The sequence below is a fragment of the Gorilla gorilla genome, chromosome 12, assembly GCF_029281585.2.
Source record: "Gorilla gorilla gorilla isolate KB3781 chromosome 12, NHGRI_mGorGor1-v2.1_pri, whole genome shotgun sequence".
Lineage (NCBI taxonomy): Eukaryota > Metazoa > Chordata > Mammalia > Primates > Hominidae > Gorilla > Gorilla gorilla.
In genome coordinates, this window is record NC_073236.2 from 95,789,838 (window position 1) to 95,809,050 (window position 19,213).

The 19,213-nt window shown below is 36.0% G+C and overlaps 1 protein-coding gene across 1 annotated transcript in view; it reads left to right on the forward strand.

Annotated features, from left to right (window-relative positions):
• The window catches only part of LRPPRC (leucine rich pentatricopeptide repeat containing), a 112,704-nt gene that overhangs the window by 14,978 nt on the left and 78,513 nt on the right, over window positions 1-19,213 (forward strand). The window contains exons 3-12 of the mRNA XM_031007896.3: window positions 1,505-1,627; window positions 4,178-4,299; window positions 4,401-4,459; window positions 5,224-5,310; window positions 6,235-6,361; window positions 6,694-6,838; window positions 7,157-7,302; window positions 7,552-7,657; window positions 7,738-7,845; window positions 17,806-17,924. Coding sequence (XP_030863756.1) covers window positions 1,505-1,627; window positions 4,178-4,299; window positions 4,401-4,459; window positions 5,224-5,310; window positions 6,235-6,361; window positions 6,694-6,838; window positions 7,157-7,302; window positions 7,552-7,657; window positions 7,738-7,845; window positions 17,806-17,924 — 1,142 coding nt within the window. The remainder of the gene's footprint in view (window positions 1-1,504; window positions 1,628-4,177; window positions 4,300-4,400; window positions 4,460-5,223; window positions 5,311-6,234; window positions 6,362-6,693; window positions 6,839-7,156; window positions 7,303-7,551; window positions 7,658-7,737; window positions 7,846-17,805; window positions 17,925-19,213) is intronic.

The window sequence follows — 19,213 nt, forward strand, 5'->3', positions numbered from 1 at the left end:
CTGGTCTCAAACTCCTGACCTCGTGATCCACCCGCCTTGGCCTCCCAAAGTGCTGGGATTACAGACGTGGGCCACCATGCCTGGTCTAGATGTTTATTCCAAATCAGAAAATAAAAATTGTCTTTTTGCTTTTCCTAGTTTATGGAGTCACTTTTAGTAGTAAGTTTCTTGGAAGATAACTAGTTTTTCTTACCTTCCATTGTAGAGTGTCAGGTTTCTGTAAGATGATCATATAAGACAGATTTCCATTATTTTCCTTTCATTTTCAATTAGCTACTAAAAATCTGTTTGAGTCACTAATGCCTGATGCAAGCTATAGGTCCTTCACTCCCTGCCCCCGATCCCCAAAAGCCTCATGCAAACATATGCATAATTTTGCATGCAGTTTAAGAGGATTCAGTAGCTTCCTAAAGCCTATTCGTGGGTTTCAGACACACTCAGAAGTGTAGATATAAAATCTGATGGTGAGAGATACCAAAGAAGTATCAATTATTACTATAGTTATGTACATTTAAAGACCTGTGTCACATTCTCTCTCTGACTTATTTATTCAACCATCACTACAATCAGTTTTGGAACATTTTCATCACCCCAAAAAGAAATTCCCCAACTCCTCATCCCTTCCAGCCCTAGGCAACAACTAGCGTATTTTCTGTCCCTGTAGGTTTGCCCTACTCTAGATATTTCATATAAATGGAATCATACTAAGTGGTTTATTTTTGCTTTGTTTTAAAGTCAGCTTTCAGGGATATGTAGATAAAGCTTACAGATATTGGGAGAGGGAAGCTTATATTGTAGCTGATTATGAACCTAACTTTTCTATTCATAGATGTTAATTACACTACTTTACAGTATTCTTTCTTTCTCTCTCTCTCTCTCTCTTTCTTTTTTTCTTTTTTGAAACAGAGTCTTGATTTTGTTGTCTAGGCTGGAGTGCAATGGTGCAATCTCAGCTCACCGCAGCCTCCACCTCCTGGGTTCAAGCAGTTCTCCTGCCTCAGCCTCCCGAGTAGCTAGAATTATAGGCATGCGCCATCTTGCCCAGCTAATTTTATATTTTTAGTAGAGACAGGGTTTCTCCATGTTGGTCAGGCTGGTCTCAAACTCCCGACCTCAGGTGATCTGCCTGCCTCAACCTCCCAAAGTACTGGGATTCGCGCCTGGCCGTTTATACTATTTTCATAAGATACTGAGAAGTTTAGCCTTTGAATTGTAGCAAGCACTGCCTATAAATTAGGTTCTTTGTATTTTTGTATTTGATAGAGTTTTGCAGATTACATAGATTTTATAACCTTAGATTTCTTAAGAAAGCAGATTAATTTTAAAAGTTTGACTTGTAACTTAGTAACACTGTACATTAGGATAGGATTTTTCTAATTTATGGTTACTCTCAGTTTGAGCCAGAAGATTTTTGAATGCTTATAGATTTCTGTTTAAATTTTGATATTTATCTATGTGATATTGCTGTTATGTTAAATGTTATCCATTAACCATTTTTCCACAGGTGGCCTAGGTGGTAGTCATGCCTTGCTTCTACTACGTAGCTGTGGTTCTCTCTTGCCTGAACTAAAGCTTGAAGAGAGAACAGAATTTGCTCATAGGATATGGGACACACTTCAGAAATTAGGTATGATTGTTTAAATATATGATGTGTATAAAAGGTGTAGATGTTTTTTCTTTTTGCAAAAAAGTGTTTGTTTACATAAATGCTGTAATTCAGTTTTATGGAAGGGCTACTTGATTCATAATTTTTTTATAATATTTATTTGGTGAGGTATAGTGACATCTAGGGGCATTAACAATAAATAATTTTTCATAGCAAGTATTACTTACAAGTATGGTAAGTTAAAAAAGAAAAAGAAGAAAATAGCCAGTTTGTCTGTCAAAGTTATAAATGCACATACCATTTGACCAAGCAGTTCCATTTGTTCGAATTTAGGTACAGATATACTCACATATGCAAAAGGATATTCTTCATTGTAGCTTGTTTGTAATAGTAAGAAATTGGAACCAATTCAAATATTCTTCTCTAGTGGATTAGGTAAATAAATTATGGAGTACCCGTAAAATAGATTACTGTGTAACTGTTTTAAGAAATGAAGAAGCTCTTTATATGCCAATGGGGGTGTTCTCCAGAGTATAAATAAAAATTAAGGTGTAGACCAGTATGTATAGAATGATACCATTTTGAAGAAAAGTGTTTTTACACGTGCATGTGTATACAATATTAAAATATTTCTAGAAGGATGATGAACACTGGATACAGGTTTTACTCTACCTTTTTATACATTTTCAGTTTTATGTCATGTAACATAGTACATATTCAAAAAATAATTTGAAAAAAGATCGTTTAATACAATTTAATGTTCATTCCTGATTTAAAAAAATCTTAAAGTATAGAAAGATGCTTCTTTAATGTGTTAAAAATCTAAAACCGACAACAATCATGTATAATGCAATGAAATAAGATGTGAAACAATACAAGAAGTTATTATTTTTAGATGATGTGATTGTTTAATCTGCAAAATCCCAGAAAATCAGCTCACAGTAATTAGCTGGACTCACTAAATGTTTAAGAATCTATACCTCTTCTAGTTATAAAAGAAAATAGATAAAAGAATCCAAGAAAGTATAGCTACAAATAAATAAAATATTTAGGACTATCCTTCAAAAAGTGAGTAGGACCTATGTGAAAAAAACTATAGGATAAAGACAGATTCTTCCTTCACAGTTTTGAATACATCTAGAATACATTTTGATAAGTCGATTTTTTTTTAAGTTAAAAACTATATAGATAAATGTTGACTTTCAGAATGGAAAAGGATTTTATAAGTATAAAAGGAGCAGAAAAGTAAAGCTAAAATATTGAATCTGTAAAAATTAGAAATTTCTGTATGTCAGTAAGTCATTGAACTGGGAGAAATATATGCAGAAAAGGTTACATTCTAAAATAGAAAAAAGCATTACACAGCAGTAATAACATTAATTCCTCCATATAAAGATTAACAATGTGTTATTATATTAAAATTCTTTACAGATAGGTCTCTCCTGTATAAGTGTCTGCTTTATGAGGATGGAATCCATGGCTTCTTTATTTTCCTCTTTGCCAGTAGCATGATGCTTTGTGTATAATGGCATTTGATACATACTTGTTGAATTAATATTGCCAGAAACCTTGTAGTTTGCCAGTTTGACTCTTGTTTACAGATTTATAAAGATACAAGAGATCTTTTAGCTTAAGTAACTTGTCCAAAATTACAGAATGAGCTGTTGACAGATCTGAGCTATCTGTAAGATGGGGGTGATAATAGTGTCTCAAAGTTGTTGTGAAGTTTAAGTGAGCCACTATATGTGGAACACTTACCATAGTGCCTGAAACATAGTATGAAAGAAACATATCTGTTAAGATAAAAATGTGTATTAATTTAATGGAACAGGTCTCTGCTGCCTAAAATCACATAATCTGACCCCCAGATACTAACCATAGGCCTGTATGGTCACAAACAGTTGAATAAAGATGTGAAATTTAATGCATGAAAATGTAGTGAGACATGTTACCACAAAATTGATATAAAGACCACGATGTCATGACTGAGTAGAGTAAGGCTGTGTGGTAACCTTATTTGATGTGGCCCTAAACAGTAGGGATACAAAGAAAACAAAGGTCATTAGAATACAGATAATTAACAAGAGCAGACCATAGATCATGTTCATCAGCTGAAAATGGAATGCATCCTTAAAATGAAGGCTTTGAGTGACAGAATTGCCAGCACAGTCCTACTGTGTGAAAGAACTGAAGTTACAATCCGTTCATCACAGTGTGTCTGTAATGTGAGGACTGCTTTATATAGAAAAATCTTACAGTCACTTTTAAATATAGGGATATTGTCAGTGTTTTCTAACAGGAAGATAATTTTGTGCTTCATAAGTAAGAGGCCTTTTAATATCTGAATAGGCAGTTACTTGTAACTATACAATAATTCAGTAATTACTGTCTTACATGCTTAGCTTGCTCTGTGTGACAGAGTATCTGTGTAGATAGGTCTGAGCGCCAAGACGGATGGGTGAAATGCTAAAGTGATAGTTTTCACTCTTTTTGTTTGTTAAATTTAGGTCCACTTTAAAGCATAGGATTTTCAATGCTTTTCTAAAAATTCATTTTAAATTTCATTTGTAGGTGCTGTGTATGATGTGAGTCACTATAATGCTTTACTTAAAGTCTATCTTCAAAATGAATATAAATTCTCACCAACTGATTTCCTGGCAAAAATGGAGGAAGCAAACATTCAACCAAATCGAGTAAGTAGTTGCTATTGTGAATATATTTTCACATCCACCATTTTTTTCTTTACTCAGAAAAAAAAGTATATTTAAAATTAACTGGCCCATTTCATTGACAGGTGACATACCAGAGATTGATTGCTTCTTATTGTAATGTGGGAGATATTGAAGGTGCCAGGTATGGATCTGTATGAACATGTTTAAGCGAACAAATTTGTACATTTTGTAAATCTAATGTCTGTTCACTCTTTGTTTTAAAGCTTCTTCCTAATGGAGGAAATTGTTTCAGAACTGTTTTAATCTAGAAAATCTGGTAATCTGACTTACATAAAATATAAAATTATCGTGTAAGAGAGAAAAGATAAGTAAAAGTTGCTATTTTAATTAAAAATTTGATTTACTGGAGAGAAGTATAAAGTTGTTGAGCTATAAAGCTGACTTTGCTTGTTGTTGTTTTTTTTTAAATATTTCCTAAGGGAAATGTTCTTAACCATTTAAGCTGTATTCATTTATAAAACTGGAACTAGTGTAGAAAATCAGTTGCACCATTTCTCTGCTTATGTAAAATTTATTACTACTTATGAATGGAAGGTTTGGAAAATAAGGGATAAATTGGAATACATAATTTCATTTTTATCTAAAAGAATCTTATGGAACTATGCTTTTAAAAGGGTAATTAGTAGTGTAACACAAATCAGATAATCAGATTTTTAAAAATCTAGTATTTGTATCGATAGTACTTCAAGACTGTTGATTCATTAGAGAGTGGGGTTTTGTGGGAAGGGGATCAAAGGGATTAGTTCTTTCTTTGTGGTTTCTAAAACAAGTGTATATTACTATTATGTTTTAAGAACAAAAGTAACTCAAGGCCTAATTCTGTACATGTTGTAAAGAGTGTTCTTATAAATACTTTCAATGAGTATCTTCGTTTTTCCTTTGCAGCAAGATTCTTGGATTTATGAAAACTAAGGATCTCCCAGTTACAGAGGCAGTATTCAGTGCCCTTGTGACAGGGCATGCCAGAGCTGGGTAATGTTCAACCTAAGGTTTTGGTTCTTAAGTGATAGATGGCTGAGATGCTAAAGTGGTCATTTTACTCCTTTTTTGTTTGTTAAGTGGGGTTTAAATTAGAGAAAATTATTGTAGACAGTTCTTAAAATACATTTGTCTATCCCTTCAAAAAAAAATCTGTAGTATATGAGGTAGAGCATACTAATATTTTTATAATGTGCTTTTACATTTGTTCCACAAATCTTTTATTTGAATTTTTAGAAATTGGGCTTGAAGCCGGGCGTGGTGGCTCACGCCTATAATCCCAGCACTTTGGGAGGCTGAGGTGGGCAGATCACCTGAGGTCAGGAGTTCAAGACCAGCCTGGCCAACATGGTGAAACCGGGTCTCTACAAAAATATGAAAATTTAGCCGGGCATGATGGCAGGTGCCTGTAATCCCAGCTACTTGGGAGTCTGAGGCAGGAGCATTGCTTGAACCCGGGAGGCAGAGGTTGCAGTGAGCCGAGATTGCACCACTGCACTCCAGCCTGGGAGACGGAGCAAGACTCCATCTCAAAAAAAAAAGAAAAGAAAAAAGAAACTGGGCTTGATCTGATCTGAAGTAACTGCTCTGGAAAATATTTTTATTTTTGAAGAGTAATTTACTAAATGTTATTCTTACCTCGGAAGTTAAGTCTGAGTCGTAACCTACATAATGTTAAGAGGGTATGTTATTTAATGTCTACGTAATTATTATTATTTTTTAATGGGGGATCAGATGTTTATGATCTTTATTATTTCAGAAACATATATCCAGTTTAATATACATTCGTTCTTTTCTGACATCATAATTCCAAATGGTACTTAGCATTTTTTATTTTAATAAGCATATGTTTTAGTTTGAATAACTATATTAAATTTGGCAAAAGCATAATAATCTGTTTTTTGAATTAACTTGTAGTGATATGGAGAATGCAGAAAACATTCTCACAGTGATGAGAGATGCCGGAATTGAGCCTGGTCCAGACACATACCTCGCATTATTGAATGCATATGCTGAGAAGGGTGACATTGACCATGTTAAGCAGGTATAACTTATGTCTAAATAAACATACTTTAAAATCATTTGTAAAAATTTGTGTTATGTTTTACATGAGGCAGGAAAGTGAAGTTTATACCTGTTTTCAAAGATGTTTCCTTGCAGAAAGTAGTATTTATGGAGAATTATTATAGTTTAGTATCTCGGTGCTGGTATGTAACAGTTACTGTTGAAGTAGAGTATTTCCTGTTTTTTAAAAGAAGTCCTAAACCTTTAGGTGGTGTTTTTCCCTAGTTTTTTGAATCTGGGTATTGTATTTAGCTTTAATACTTAAATAAAAACACCCTAACTTCGTCTTCTAATTTCTGGAACTCTCTATAGACTCTGGAGAAGGTGGAGAACTCCGAGCTTCACCTTATGGACCGTGATTTACTGCAAATTATTTTTAGCTTCAGTAAAGCTGGGTATCCTCAGTATGTCTCAGAAATTTTGGAAAAAGTTACTTGTGAAAGAAGATATATTCCAGGTAGTTTTAAAAAAATCTATTTACATGATTTTTATAAAAATCTGAATTGCTATTCTTACATGATGGAAAGGACATTTTCTAACAATGGGCATTGTGGGAGTTGAACATAGAACTCTTAAAGTCAGTTGAATAAGCCCAAAAACATGAGTTAATGAACACATGGGGATGATTTGATTTGCAGGTGTTTTATTGTTATTTAGGCAGATATATGCTTTTGATGTTTGCAATTCTTATTTTGTCTTCAGTATTGGAACATTGGTTGCAGTGTAAAAATATTGTTCAGTTTACTAACAAAAGATGTCTTTGTTTTCTTCCCAGATGCAATGAACCTCATTTTACTTTTAGTCACTGAAAAATTGGAAGATGTAGCGTTGCAAATTTTACTAGCATGCCCCATATCAAAGGAAGATGGCCCAAGTGTCTTTGGCAGTTTCTTTTTACAACACTGTGTGACTATGAATACGGTATTCTGTCCGCTTTTACTTTGTAGACAATGTAATTGGCAGTGAAATAAGATTCTTTAAAGTATAGGAACATTTATGAGATTAGACCAGTTGTAAACATCATAACAACGTTGTTCTTGTGTTGCAAGATTTTTGGGTAGAAAGAGGATGCGGGGTTTAAAATGCTATTCTCAGAAGTGGTAGAATATTTGCAGCAGGTCAAACGGTGGGGTGTTTGCCAATCCAGCTAATGTGACTTTTTTCCCACAGCCTGTGGAGAAGCTTACAGACTACTGTAAGAAGTTAAAGGAAGTCCAGATGCACTCCTTTCCTCTGCAGTTCACCCTCCATTGTGCTTTACTCGCCAATAAAACTGGTACTACATTCTTAAAGTTAAAGCCAAGTAAGGACGTTTTGCTGAGGTAGCTTTGTGATCTTTTATGGTATCTCTTTCAGATTTGGCAAAAGCATTAATGAAGGCTGTGAAGGAGGAAGGTTTTCCTATCAGACCTCACTATTTCTGGCCATTGCTAGTTGGACGTCGGAAGGAAAAAAATGTTCAAGGTTAGATTTTGCCTTTTACCGATTTGTAATGGTTCCCGGAGCCAGTATGACAGTTTGCATGCACATCTAATTGGATTCTTTGGAAAAGCATACTTATTCCTGAGTATTATGAGATAATGGAATTGTTTTAAGTCATCATGAAGTATTATGTGTAAGCATTTTAAAAAACAAAACATGATGGATTTCTTTCATCTGAATTTCATTAATTTCATTTCCTATTTCATCTCTGATCTTGATATTCAAACTTAATCAACGTAGTTTTTTTAAGTTCTTAAAAAAACTCTTTAGTTCTTGATTTTATATATAGTGTTTGAAATCAGATTGTCTACCTTTAATAAAGATAAAGTTGTATATACAATCAGGTTCATGAAAACAAAAAGTATGGTCATTTTCTTTGTGGGCCAATCTATTTCTTTTTAACTGAGCTTAGTTAGAATAATAGGAAAGGCAGGAAAACTTTTATTGTGAAATGAGTACTCATGACCTGACAGCCTGCTGATTGAAGGACAAAAATGTTCAATCTTTCAGGTTCTTAAGTACGTTTAAGCATTTATCATACTTTTCCCTTGTACACGTGGGATGTCTATAGGATATGAATAAGAATTGAACAAATATTAAATTTTAGAGCACAGTATCTAATTCTTCGGTTTGCATTATTGGTAATTCAGAAAGAGTAGTCTCATAAAAAGATGCTTTTAACAGAAGTACTTTCCCCTTGGGGAAACAAAAAATGGTCTTTTTCATTTTATCTCGAAGTATAATGTGCTTTGGAATGAGATGCAGAATTGTTAGTGTGACATTGGGTGACAAACAGAATGCACAAACAACAAAAAAAGTGCTTTTAGCAGACTTTCATATTGCAATTTTATTTTAAATGTACAGCCGTCTTCTGGTTTAAAGGAAATAGTGAAACAAGTATTCCCTAATTGTTTCTGGCTATAAAAGTCTCTAAATCCTTTTTAGAAAAATCTTTGTGAAAACAATATGCTAGTTTGATTAACTCTTTGTATATCCTCCAGTCTGAAAGCTCCAAAAGGTAACCTATAACCCAGTGTTTTGGAACCACAGAAAGTTTACATCATTCCATCAAACTCTTCGGGCATGTTAGTATTGTCCACCTTTACACAAGTATGAAAATTTTTTTGGTACCAGTTGAAATGTTTGTTCATCAGGTTAATCTGCTTTCCACAACCATGTCACAGTTGAATTGGTTACTACATTTTTACTACTTAGTAAACATAAAAGAGTTAGGTAATTTCTTTCTATGGTTGTAGCAGTTGAAATAGTAGAACATGGACTTTATCTCAAATCCATCTTGTCTTAGAATCTCAGAATTTAGATTTTAAAAGTGCTGTACTGAAAGCTCACATTACGTGAATGAAGGAACTGAGGGCCACACAGACATTCAGTGACTGACCTTAGCTTCCACGTCTAGGTGTCATTAGGCTGGGATTAGAACAGAGGGTTTCTGTCCTCCTTTTAAAATATCCTTTTTTATACTATAACACTTCCATATTCAGCTTTTGTAAGTACTATACTGTGTTTATTTTCTAAAAATTCTTAGCTGCTGTTTAAAAATTAGTTGCCAGTTTTTACACGAAGAACATTGCTAAAAGAGATAGTGAATTTTTTAATCGATGAAGGTTTTGTCTGAAAAAATATAAAAGTTTATGCTTTTATATTGTGTGTTCTGAGAGTGCAAGAGATTGTCAGTTTTACAATTTTTAAAAACAATATATTCTTCTTTGCAGAAGGTCCTGAAAGATAGTAAAGTATATATTCTACAGTCTTCTTTTATATAACAGAGAAATGGCTGTATGTATTCTTTATAGTTTCTTTAGTGTAAGGTAAGAAAGTAACATTCTTATTAGTGCAATGAACTTGTTCTTTGTCCAGTGAAAGTCATATAAAATGGTAGAAATCACAGAAGAAAGTGACTGCAGTGATGGAGGATGTGCTGTGTTTCATAAGGAATAAATAAATCTCTTCAGAAAATCAAAGATATTTGGGGATCAGACAAAGTGGAACCAAGAGTTTTCAACAATAGGATAATCAAGTGTCTTTTTTTTCTTTTAAAAAACATATATATATATATTTTTTCTTTCTTTCTTTTTTTTTTTTTTTTTTTTTTTTTTTACTGTGACAGCCTCAGGAGGTCCTGAGGGCATGTGCCCTGTATAATAATCAAGTTTCTGTTGAATTCTTCTGGCTTCAAATTTAGCCATCACCACCCTCCAAGAAAGATATTTATAATTACTTCCTCATGGCTCATCTTACTAGTATTTATCTCTGTGGCACAAGTGAAAAGTTATCACTTAGAATAATGCATCTCTAGCCAGTTGGCCTGACTTTCAGGAAATAACCTGTAATGAATATGGATCTATATCCCTGGGTATATTTAGAAAACATAGAAATGAGAATGTGAAAGGAATAAAATACATAAAGAAGGGCTGATCAGAAAGCCCAAATGCCAGTTGAGTGAAGTGGTTGAATAGAAGGAACTTACTTTTTTTTTTTTTTTTTTTTGAGACAGTTTCGCTCTTGTTGTCTAGGCTGGAGTGCAATGGCACTATCTCAGCTCCCTGCAACCTCTGCCTCCCAGGTTCAAGCAATTCTCTTGCCTCAGCTTCCTGAGTAGCTGGGATTACAGCATGCGTCACTGCACCCAGCTAATTTTTGGTATTTTTAGTAGAGACGGGGTTTCACCGTGTTGGCCAGGCTGGTCTCAAACTCCTGACCTCACGTGATCACCCGCCACAGCCTCCCAAAATGCTGGGATTATAGGCATGAGCCACCACTCTTAGCGGAACTTACTTTTCAAAGAGGAAGCAGTTGCCTCCTAATAAAGTGAGTGCCCTGGCTAGAGTGTAAAATCCTGTGGAATGAAACAGTCATAGTTGGTGAAAGTTGTTCAGGCAAATCATATATCATTCCTGATAGTTTGTGAGCTGTTATAATTCTCATTAAACTTCTTAAATGGAGACTTTCCTCTAGATTGATCAACTTTCTCATGGCTGTATTGAAATATTTTTATTAGATTATTTAGTCTTAGTTTAGACTTTCTTGGTTCACAGAGGTTTGGAATCTATTTATATCTAAGTTAATGTAAGATTATTTTAATCTTGTGAAAAGAAATGTGAATTGTATTTTTTATTAGAATTTGTTCAGATAGATCAGTCTTTCCTTCTTATTGGTAAGTGCTTCTCTCCCCCCATCTGACTATAGTTACTGAACAGAATATCTTTCTTTGTCTGCTCTCTCAGGCTGCCTGAGGGAGTGATTGAGCAGAAGGTGGGATCCCAGGTTTTCTTGAGCCTGCTTTAGTTTCAGTTAGAAAGATATGTAAGTTAAAAATGCCAGCAACATAGATAATCTAAATGAGCAGAACATACTCCTCCTTCTGATAAATGTTACTGGAAAAATGAAGAACTAAGAGAATGAAACATATTTGAGGCTTAGAAGATGGGGTGAAAGGTTTCCTATAAGAATAAGAATCTTGTAGCTGCAGTCAATTTGGTGGCCAGTTTTCAAACACTGAAAAATCTATCATCTGAGAAACTTTTCAGGATTATGTATTATTACAGTATTTTGATACAGCTGAAAAAAATTAAGTTATTATTGCTCCTATTAACATTTATTTAGGCTGGGTGTGGTGGCTTACGCCTGTAATCCCAACACTTTGGGAGGCTGAAGTAGGGGGATTAGTTGAGCCCAGGATTTTGCGACTAGCCTTGGCAAGTTGGCAAAATCCTGTCTCTACAAAAAAATAGAAAAATTAGCCGAGCGAGGTGGCGTACTTCTAGCTGCTTGGGAGGCTGGGGTGGGAGGATTGCTAGAGCTTAGGAGGTCGAGGCTTCATCGAGCCTTGATTGTTGCCACTGCAGTCTAGCCTGGGTGACAAAGTGAGACGCTGTTTCAAAAAACAAAAAAATCAAAAGCAAAACACCACACACCCAGTTATTTAGTAGTTTTAGGATTCTGCACATATTTTTTCCTTTAATTTGAGTGACCACCCTGAGAGTTAAGTGGGGAGCTTTATTATCATCATTCCTATATTGGCAACAAGAAGCCACTGAAAATCATCCTTTTTGGTGGCAGAACAAGGACTTAATCCCAGTTCCTTCTGATTGCAGGAAAAACATGTAGGGTTTAGCATTTTTTGTAGTGTAACAAGCACCTGCCAGGAATTAAGAGACTTGGTTTCTTTTTTTTTTTTTTTTTTGAGATGGAGTCTCGCTCTGTCGCCCAGGCTGGAGTGCAGTGGTGATCTCGGCTCACTGCAAGCTCTGCCTCCTGGGTTCACACCATTCTCCTGCTTCAGCCTCCCAAGTAGCTGGGACTACAGGCGCCCGCCACCACGCCCGGCTAATTTTTTGTATTTTTGGTAGAGATGGCGTTTCACCGTGTTAGCCAGAATGGTCTCGATCTCCTGACCTTGTGATCCACCCGCCTTGGCCTCCCAAAGTGCTGGGATTACAGGCGTGAGCCACTGCGCCCGGCCTGAGACTTTGTTTCTTACTCAAGTTATGCTTGTGATCTTGGAGAAATTACTTTATACTTTTGTAAGACGATTCATTGACTTTCTTAACCCCACTTTTAAAAATTGACACAAACTATATATATTCAAGGTGTACAATGTAATGATTTTATATACAGGTACATTGTGTCCTGATTACCATAGTCAAGTTAATTAACAACCATAAACCTGCAACACCCATAGTTAACCATTTGTGTGTATGCCTGTGTGCATGAGTGTGGTGAGGACACTTAGAATCTGTTCTTTTACCAATTTCAAGTAAACAACACAGTATTACTAATAGTAGCCACCATGCTGTACATTAGAACCCTAGAACTTACTCATCTTATTAACAGAAAGTTCGTGCCCATTGACCAATATCTCCCTCACCCTAGTCCCTGGCAACTGCTGTCCTGCTTTCTGTTTCTGTGAGTTTTCGACTGTTTTTGATTCTAATATAAGTGAGACAGTATTGTCTTTCTGTGTCTAGCTTATTTCACTTGATTAGTTGACTTCTAAAGGCATTTCAGCTTGCTTTATGTAGAGAAGCACACCCAAACCCTGATTGAAACCTTGGAGTTTGACATACTGATCTAAGCCAAGTGGTAATATTGAAAATTCTTTTTTTCCAGAATGTTATAGTTCTGTTGTCTGCAATCTTGCCCTAAGAATTTAGACCACAAGAATTTCTTCCATGCCTATGTATAATATTTCAGTTATTGGAACTTCCATCTATTCAATAGGCATAGACTCTTATAGGTCAGAAAATTATTCATTAAGTGCTTCGACACATATTGCCTTGCATAGTCCATGGATGGTAGTTAGAAAGATTTAGCAAAGCAATATGTGTAAAAGTGTCTAGAAGCACAGTTCCTGGCATATTTCCATTTCTAGTGTGTAAGCCACGAAATTATGGCTCAGAAACATGCGACGACTTGCTTAGATTTACATTGCTATTAAGTACCAGAACCAAGGGGGAAAGCTGGGTCTTTAAAGTCCAAAGCCTTTTTTTTTTTGGTCATTTCACCAGAGTATCTCACCAGCAACTTAGCCGTTTACTTTAACTAAATAATAATTGTCTACTTTAACTAAATAATAATTGTCCTGGAAACAATTATTACTGGTCCGAAAGGACATTGAGGACATAAGATTAACACAAATCTATTGCTAGGAATTCAGAAGCAACTTAGCTATGTCATCATGTCAGGTGCTTAGTAATCTTTTCATATAAAGAAGAGCACAGTGGGATTTGCCATCTTTTATGGTAGTTATTAAGGTTGTTAGTAGTGATACCCAGTGAATTATTAGAGGAATAGTTTAAATTTCGCTTACCAGTATTGTTAGGCTTCTGTGTACAGTGTGGACCATCTCTACATGCATGTTCTCTTAAATTTCAGTAAGCACATGCTTTGTTTAGGGATTTTAAAAAACATTATTATTATTATTTGAGACCGAGTCTCGCTCTGTTGCCCAGGCTGGAGTGTAGTGGCGTGATTCTGGCTCACTGTAACCTTTGCCTCCTGGGTTCAAGCAATACCCCTGCCTCAGCCTCCCCAGTAGCTGGGATTATAGGCGCCTGCCACCATGCCTGGCTAATTAAAAACATTATTTTTACATCTTGAAAAATACATTTAAACCTCTTAGATTTGAAGATATTAGGTTATTTATTTATTCTTCCCAGCCAACTTTACTGAGGTATGAAGGATTAATAATTGTGTAGCTAAATCTATATCTGTCTATCTTTCTATCAATCGATCATCTATCTATATGATAAACAACATGACTTTTTGGAGACAGTGTCTCACTCTGTCAGCCTTGACCTCCCAGGCTCGAGATTTTCCCATCTCAGCCTCAGTGGGACCACAGGCACATGTTACCATGGCTGGCTAGTTCAAAAAATTTTTTTTGGTAGAAACAGGGGTCTCCCTGTGTTGCCTAGGCTGGTCTCAAATTCCTGGGTTCAAGCAGTCCTTCCACCTTGGCTTCTCAAAGTGCTGGGATTACGAGCGTGAGCCACCTCACCTGGCTACATTTTGATATGTGTACACATTGTGAAGTCATTACCACAGTCAAGCTAACATATCCATCACCTCAGCTAGTTATGCAGGCTCTGTCACCCAGGCTGGAGTGCAGTGGGGTGATCTCGGCTCACTGCAACTTCTGCCCTCTGGGTTCAAGCAGTTCTCCTGCTTCAGCCTCTCTAGTAGCTGGGATTACAGGTGTGTGCCACCACACCCAGCAAATTTTTATATTTTTAGTAGAGATGGGATTTTGCCATGTTGGCCAGGCTGGTCTCAAATTCCTGACTTCAGGTGATCCACCTGCCTTGGCCTCCCAAAGTGCTGGGATTACAGGTGTGAGCCCCTGTGCTGGGCTTTTATTTATTTATTTATTTATTTTTATTTTTTTTTAGCTAGTTACCTTTTTAAAAATTTTGTATTGGCCGGGCGTGGTGGCTCATGCCTGTAATCCCAGCACTTTGGGAGGCAGAGGCAGGCAGATCACAAGGTCAGGAGTTTGAGACCAGCCTGGCCAACATGATGAAACCCCGTCTCTGGTAAAAATACAAAAATTACTCGGCGTGGTGGCGTGCGCCTATAGTCCCAGCTACTCAGGAGCTGAGGCAGAAGAATCCCTTGAACCCAGCAGGTGGAGGTTGCTGTGAGTTGAGATCGCACCATTGCACTCCAGCTTGCACAACAGGAGCGAAACTCCGTCTCAAAAAAAAAAAAATATTGTGGCCAGAACACTTGAGATCAACTCTCTCAGCAAATATCAAGTATTCTGTACATTGTGTCCAGAACTTATTTACCGTACAACTGAAAATTTATACCTATGGACCATCATCCCTTTTCACTCACACCCCAGTCCCATAACAGAGTTCAACTTTTTTTTTTTTTTAATGGATTCCATATATAAGTGAGATGATGTAGTATTTATCTTTCTGTATCTGGCTTATTTCACTTAGCATGTGCTTCAAGTTCATTCATGTTGTTGTAAATGACAGGATTTTCTTTGTTTTTAAGGCTGAATAATATTCCATTCTATATGTGTATATATGCCACATTTTCTTTATCTGTTGACAGCATGTTTCTACATCTTGGGTACTGTGAATAATGCTGGGATGAACAAATGTTTCTTCAAGATAGTGATTTTATTTCCTTTGGACATATGCTCAGAAGTGGGATTGTTGGTAATTCTACTTCTAAGTTTTTCAGGAATCTCCATACTCTCCCACCAACAGTAGACCAGGGTTCCCTTTCTCTACATCCTCACCACTGTCTAATCGCTTTTGACTTTTGATAGTAGCCATTCTGACAGGTGTAAGGTGATATCTCATTGTGGCTTAAATTTGCATTTCCCTGATGATTAGTAATGTTGAGCATCTTGTCATAAACCTGTTGGCCATTTTTATGTCTTTGGAAAAATGTGTATTCAGATCCTTTGCCCATTTGTTAATTGAATTATTTGGGGTTTTTTTGCTATTGAAATTTGTGAGTTCCTTATTATATATTTTAGATATTAGCCCCTTATCAGATACGTGGTTTGCAAATATTTTCTCGAATTCCATAGGTCACCTTTTCATTTTATTGTTTCCTTTACCGTGCAGAAGGTTTTTAGTTAGATGTGGTTCCACTTCACTGTTTGTTTTTATTGTCTGTGCTTTGGTCTCAAGTCCAAAAAGTCATTGTCAAGACCAGTGTTTTCTTCTAGGAGATTTATGGTTTCAAGTTTAAGTCTTTAATCTATTTTGAGTTGATTTTTGTGTATTGTATAAGATAAGGGTCCAGGCTGGGCGTGGTGGCTCATGCCTGTAATCCCAACACTTTGGGAGGCTGAGGCGGGCAGATCACGAGGTCAGGGGTTCAAGACCAGCTTGACCAACATGGTGAAACCCCGTCTCTAGGATCACGAGGTCAGGAGTCCAAGACCAGCCTGACCAACATGGTGAAACCCCATCTCTACTAAAAATACAAAAACTAGCTGGTTGTGGTGACGTGTGCCTTTAATCCCAGCTACCCAGGAGGCTGAGGCAGGAGAATTGCTTGAACCCAGGAGGCAGAGGTTGTAGTGAGCCAAGATCACACCACTGCACTCCAGCTTGGGCGACCGAGCAATATCCAGTCTCAAAAAAAGACAAGGTCTTGCTATGTTGCCCAGGCTGGACTTGAACTCCTGGGCTCAAGCAGTCCTCCTGCATCAGCCTCCTGAATAGCTGAAACTATAGGTGTGCACCACTGCCTGCAGCTCCAGCACCATTTATTGGTACCTTTGTCAAAATTAGTTGATTATATGTGTGTGGGTTTATTTTTAGATTCTTTGTTCCGTTGCATTGGTCTATTTGTCTGTTTTTAGGCCAGTATTAGGTAATTTTGTATATGGTGAACTGTTTAAAGTTAAAATATTCTGATTCGTAACCTAAATTTTAAAAAAATTATAGTTTTTTTTTACATAATTAAATTTTATCTAAAAGAAATGTGCAGGTATTTATAATGTAGTTAGACTTGCTTGTGTTTTTCTGTACTCAGTAGGAATTTACTGTCAGTTATTTGTACTGGAGTTCATTATGTAACAAATTCGAAAGAAATGTAATTTATCTTTAGGTATCTAGTAGGCCAGAAACAGGAACTTTTAGGGGGAGTTTTAATAATGTGAAAGTAATGAAGCTGAAGATAAGTAAGTTTTTAAAAGGAAAAATAAGAATGTTCTTTTTATTAAACTGTAGCCTCTGTCAAATTAGGTGATGCTTGAGTAATCTGACAGTTGTCTGAAATTAACTGGATCTATTTGAAACTCACTGTAGCTCTGAAAACATGAAATGACTTAATTGTTAAGAAGTTATTAAAAGAGATTTTTGTGAGTGGGAAATGAGATAGAGGAAACAACTTATTTGATTTTTAAGTTAGTTTTAAATACAATTAGACAATAATTCATTAGAATAAATTGTTCTCTATTAATTTTTCATTCTTACATTGTAAAATATGAAATCAGAAATTAGTAACAATTAGGGAACTTTTTACATAAGTGCTTAATTGAAAACATGTTTTAAAATCAGTCACTTCTCTTTGCAGCATTTATTCTGGTCAAATTTTTTGTGTACAAGTCCATCATTGCTCTATAATAGCAGTGTTGTATTATAATCACTGTTTGGGGTGCCAGAAATGTTGGGCACGTTGCTTAATTGTTTCAAGTTTCTTTATACTTATAATTTCAAGGACACTTTCTTGAAATTTACTGTTTCACAGAGGGGGATGAAGAAAGGAGGAGTTAATTTTTTTATCATTGTATCTCACAGTTCTGTTTCTTTTCTGCCTTTTAGACAAACGAATTGCTGAGTAATTTTCTTATACTATGATTCAGAAAATAACTGAACTGAACTTACTGATCTTTTCTTACTTTATTCTAAGTTCTTTATCTCTATGCTTCTACATTTTATTTGGTAGGTATAATTGAAATCCTCAAAGGAATGCAAGAATTGGGAGTACATCCTGATCAGGAAACATATACAGATTATGTGATTCCATGCTTTGATAGTGTAAACTCAGCACGTGCCATTTTGCAGGTGAGTACAAGTGTGGTTTTAATTTAATAATTGAAGAGGATATCTTTCCTCAATGTTTCGTGGTGACACACAAAAAAGTCATTGAACTGAGGACTCAAAATGGTCAAATCTGTATACAATTTTCTTTTTTTTTTTTTGCGATGGAGTTTCTCTCTCGTTGCCCAGGCAGGAGTGCAATGGCACAATCTTGGCTCACTGCAACCTTTGCCTCCTGGGTTCAAGCAATTCTCCTGCCTCAGCCTCCCGAGTAGCTGGGATTACAGGCATGCGCCACCATGGCTAGCTAATTTTGTATTTTTAGTAGAGACAGGGTTTCTCCATGTTGGTCAGGCTGGACTCAAACTCCCGACCTCAGGTGATCCACCTGCCTCAGCCTCTCAAAGTGTTGGGATTACAGGCATGAGCCACCGCGCCCGGCCCTGTATACAATTTTCTAAAGCTTTGTAAAAATATTAGTTGGTATAACATTTATAGTGGTTAAACTTTCAAAACTCAAAAAGACAAAGCAGCTTTTTTCTTGTGTATTAAAAAGACAATATGCCAATATCGGGAAAAATTAAAACAATATTAACTCCTAATCCCGTCCTGAAATGCACCTGCAATTTTCATTTATAAATTAGGTTTTATTTTATTTTATTAAAGAAACAGGGGTTTCAGTATGTTATCCAGGCTGGTCTTGAACTCTGGGCTTAAGCAATCCTCCTGTCTTAGCCTCCTGAGTAGCTGGGATCATAGGCACATGTCACTGTGCCCTGCTTCAGTTTTCACTTTTTGAATATTATCTTTCACTTCCCATAAATTTTCATAAATGCACTAATAGTATATATACTAGTCTTTCTCTCTCTCTCTCTCTCCTTTTTTAAACTTCAAACCTTTGTTTTTCTACCAGAAGTTTTCTACTTCTGGTCCTTAGCAGAGTAGGCAAGCTGTTGATGAAGAGGCACATGAAGATGTTGATTGGGACAGTGCATTGGATTAGCAAAGGTTGCGTTTTCCACTTTCAAAACAGAATGCTTAGCGCTGAATATATGAGTTACAAAAACAAAACAAAAAGTGCTGTGCAGTTAGGAACAAGATGGCAGAGCACCTAATACTTAATAAGGAACATGTTGTTCAAAAGATGTTTCCTACACAGTCATTCATGTAATACCTTGATTTTTCTAATAATGTTAGAGTGTTTCTTTCATTAAAATAATTACATAATTACAGTCTTCTGAAGTGTTAGGGTTTATATCTTCAGTGTTTTCACCTCTTTCCCTAAGTTCTTAGTGGAGTATGTTGAGCCTGTA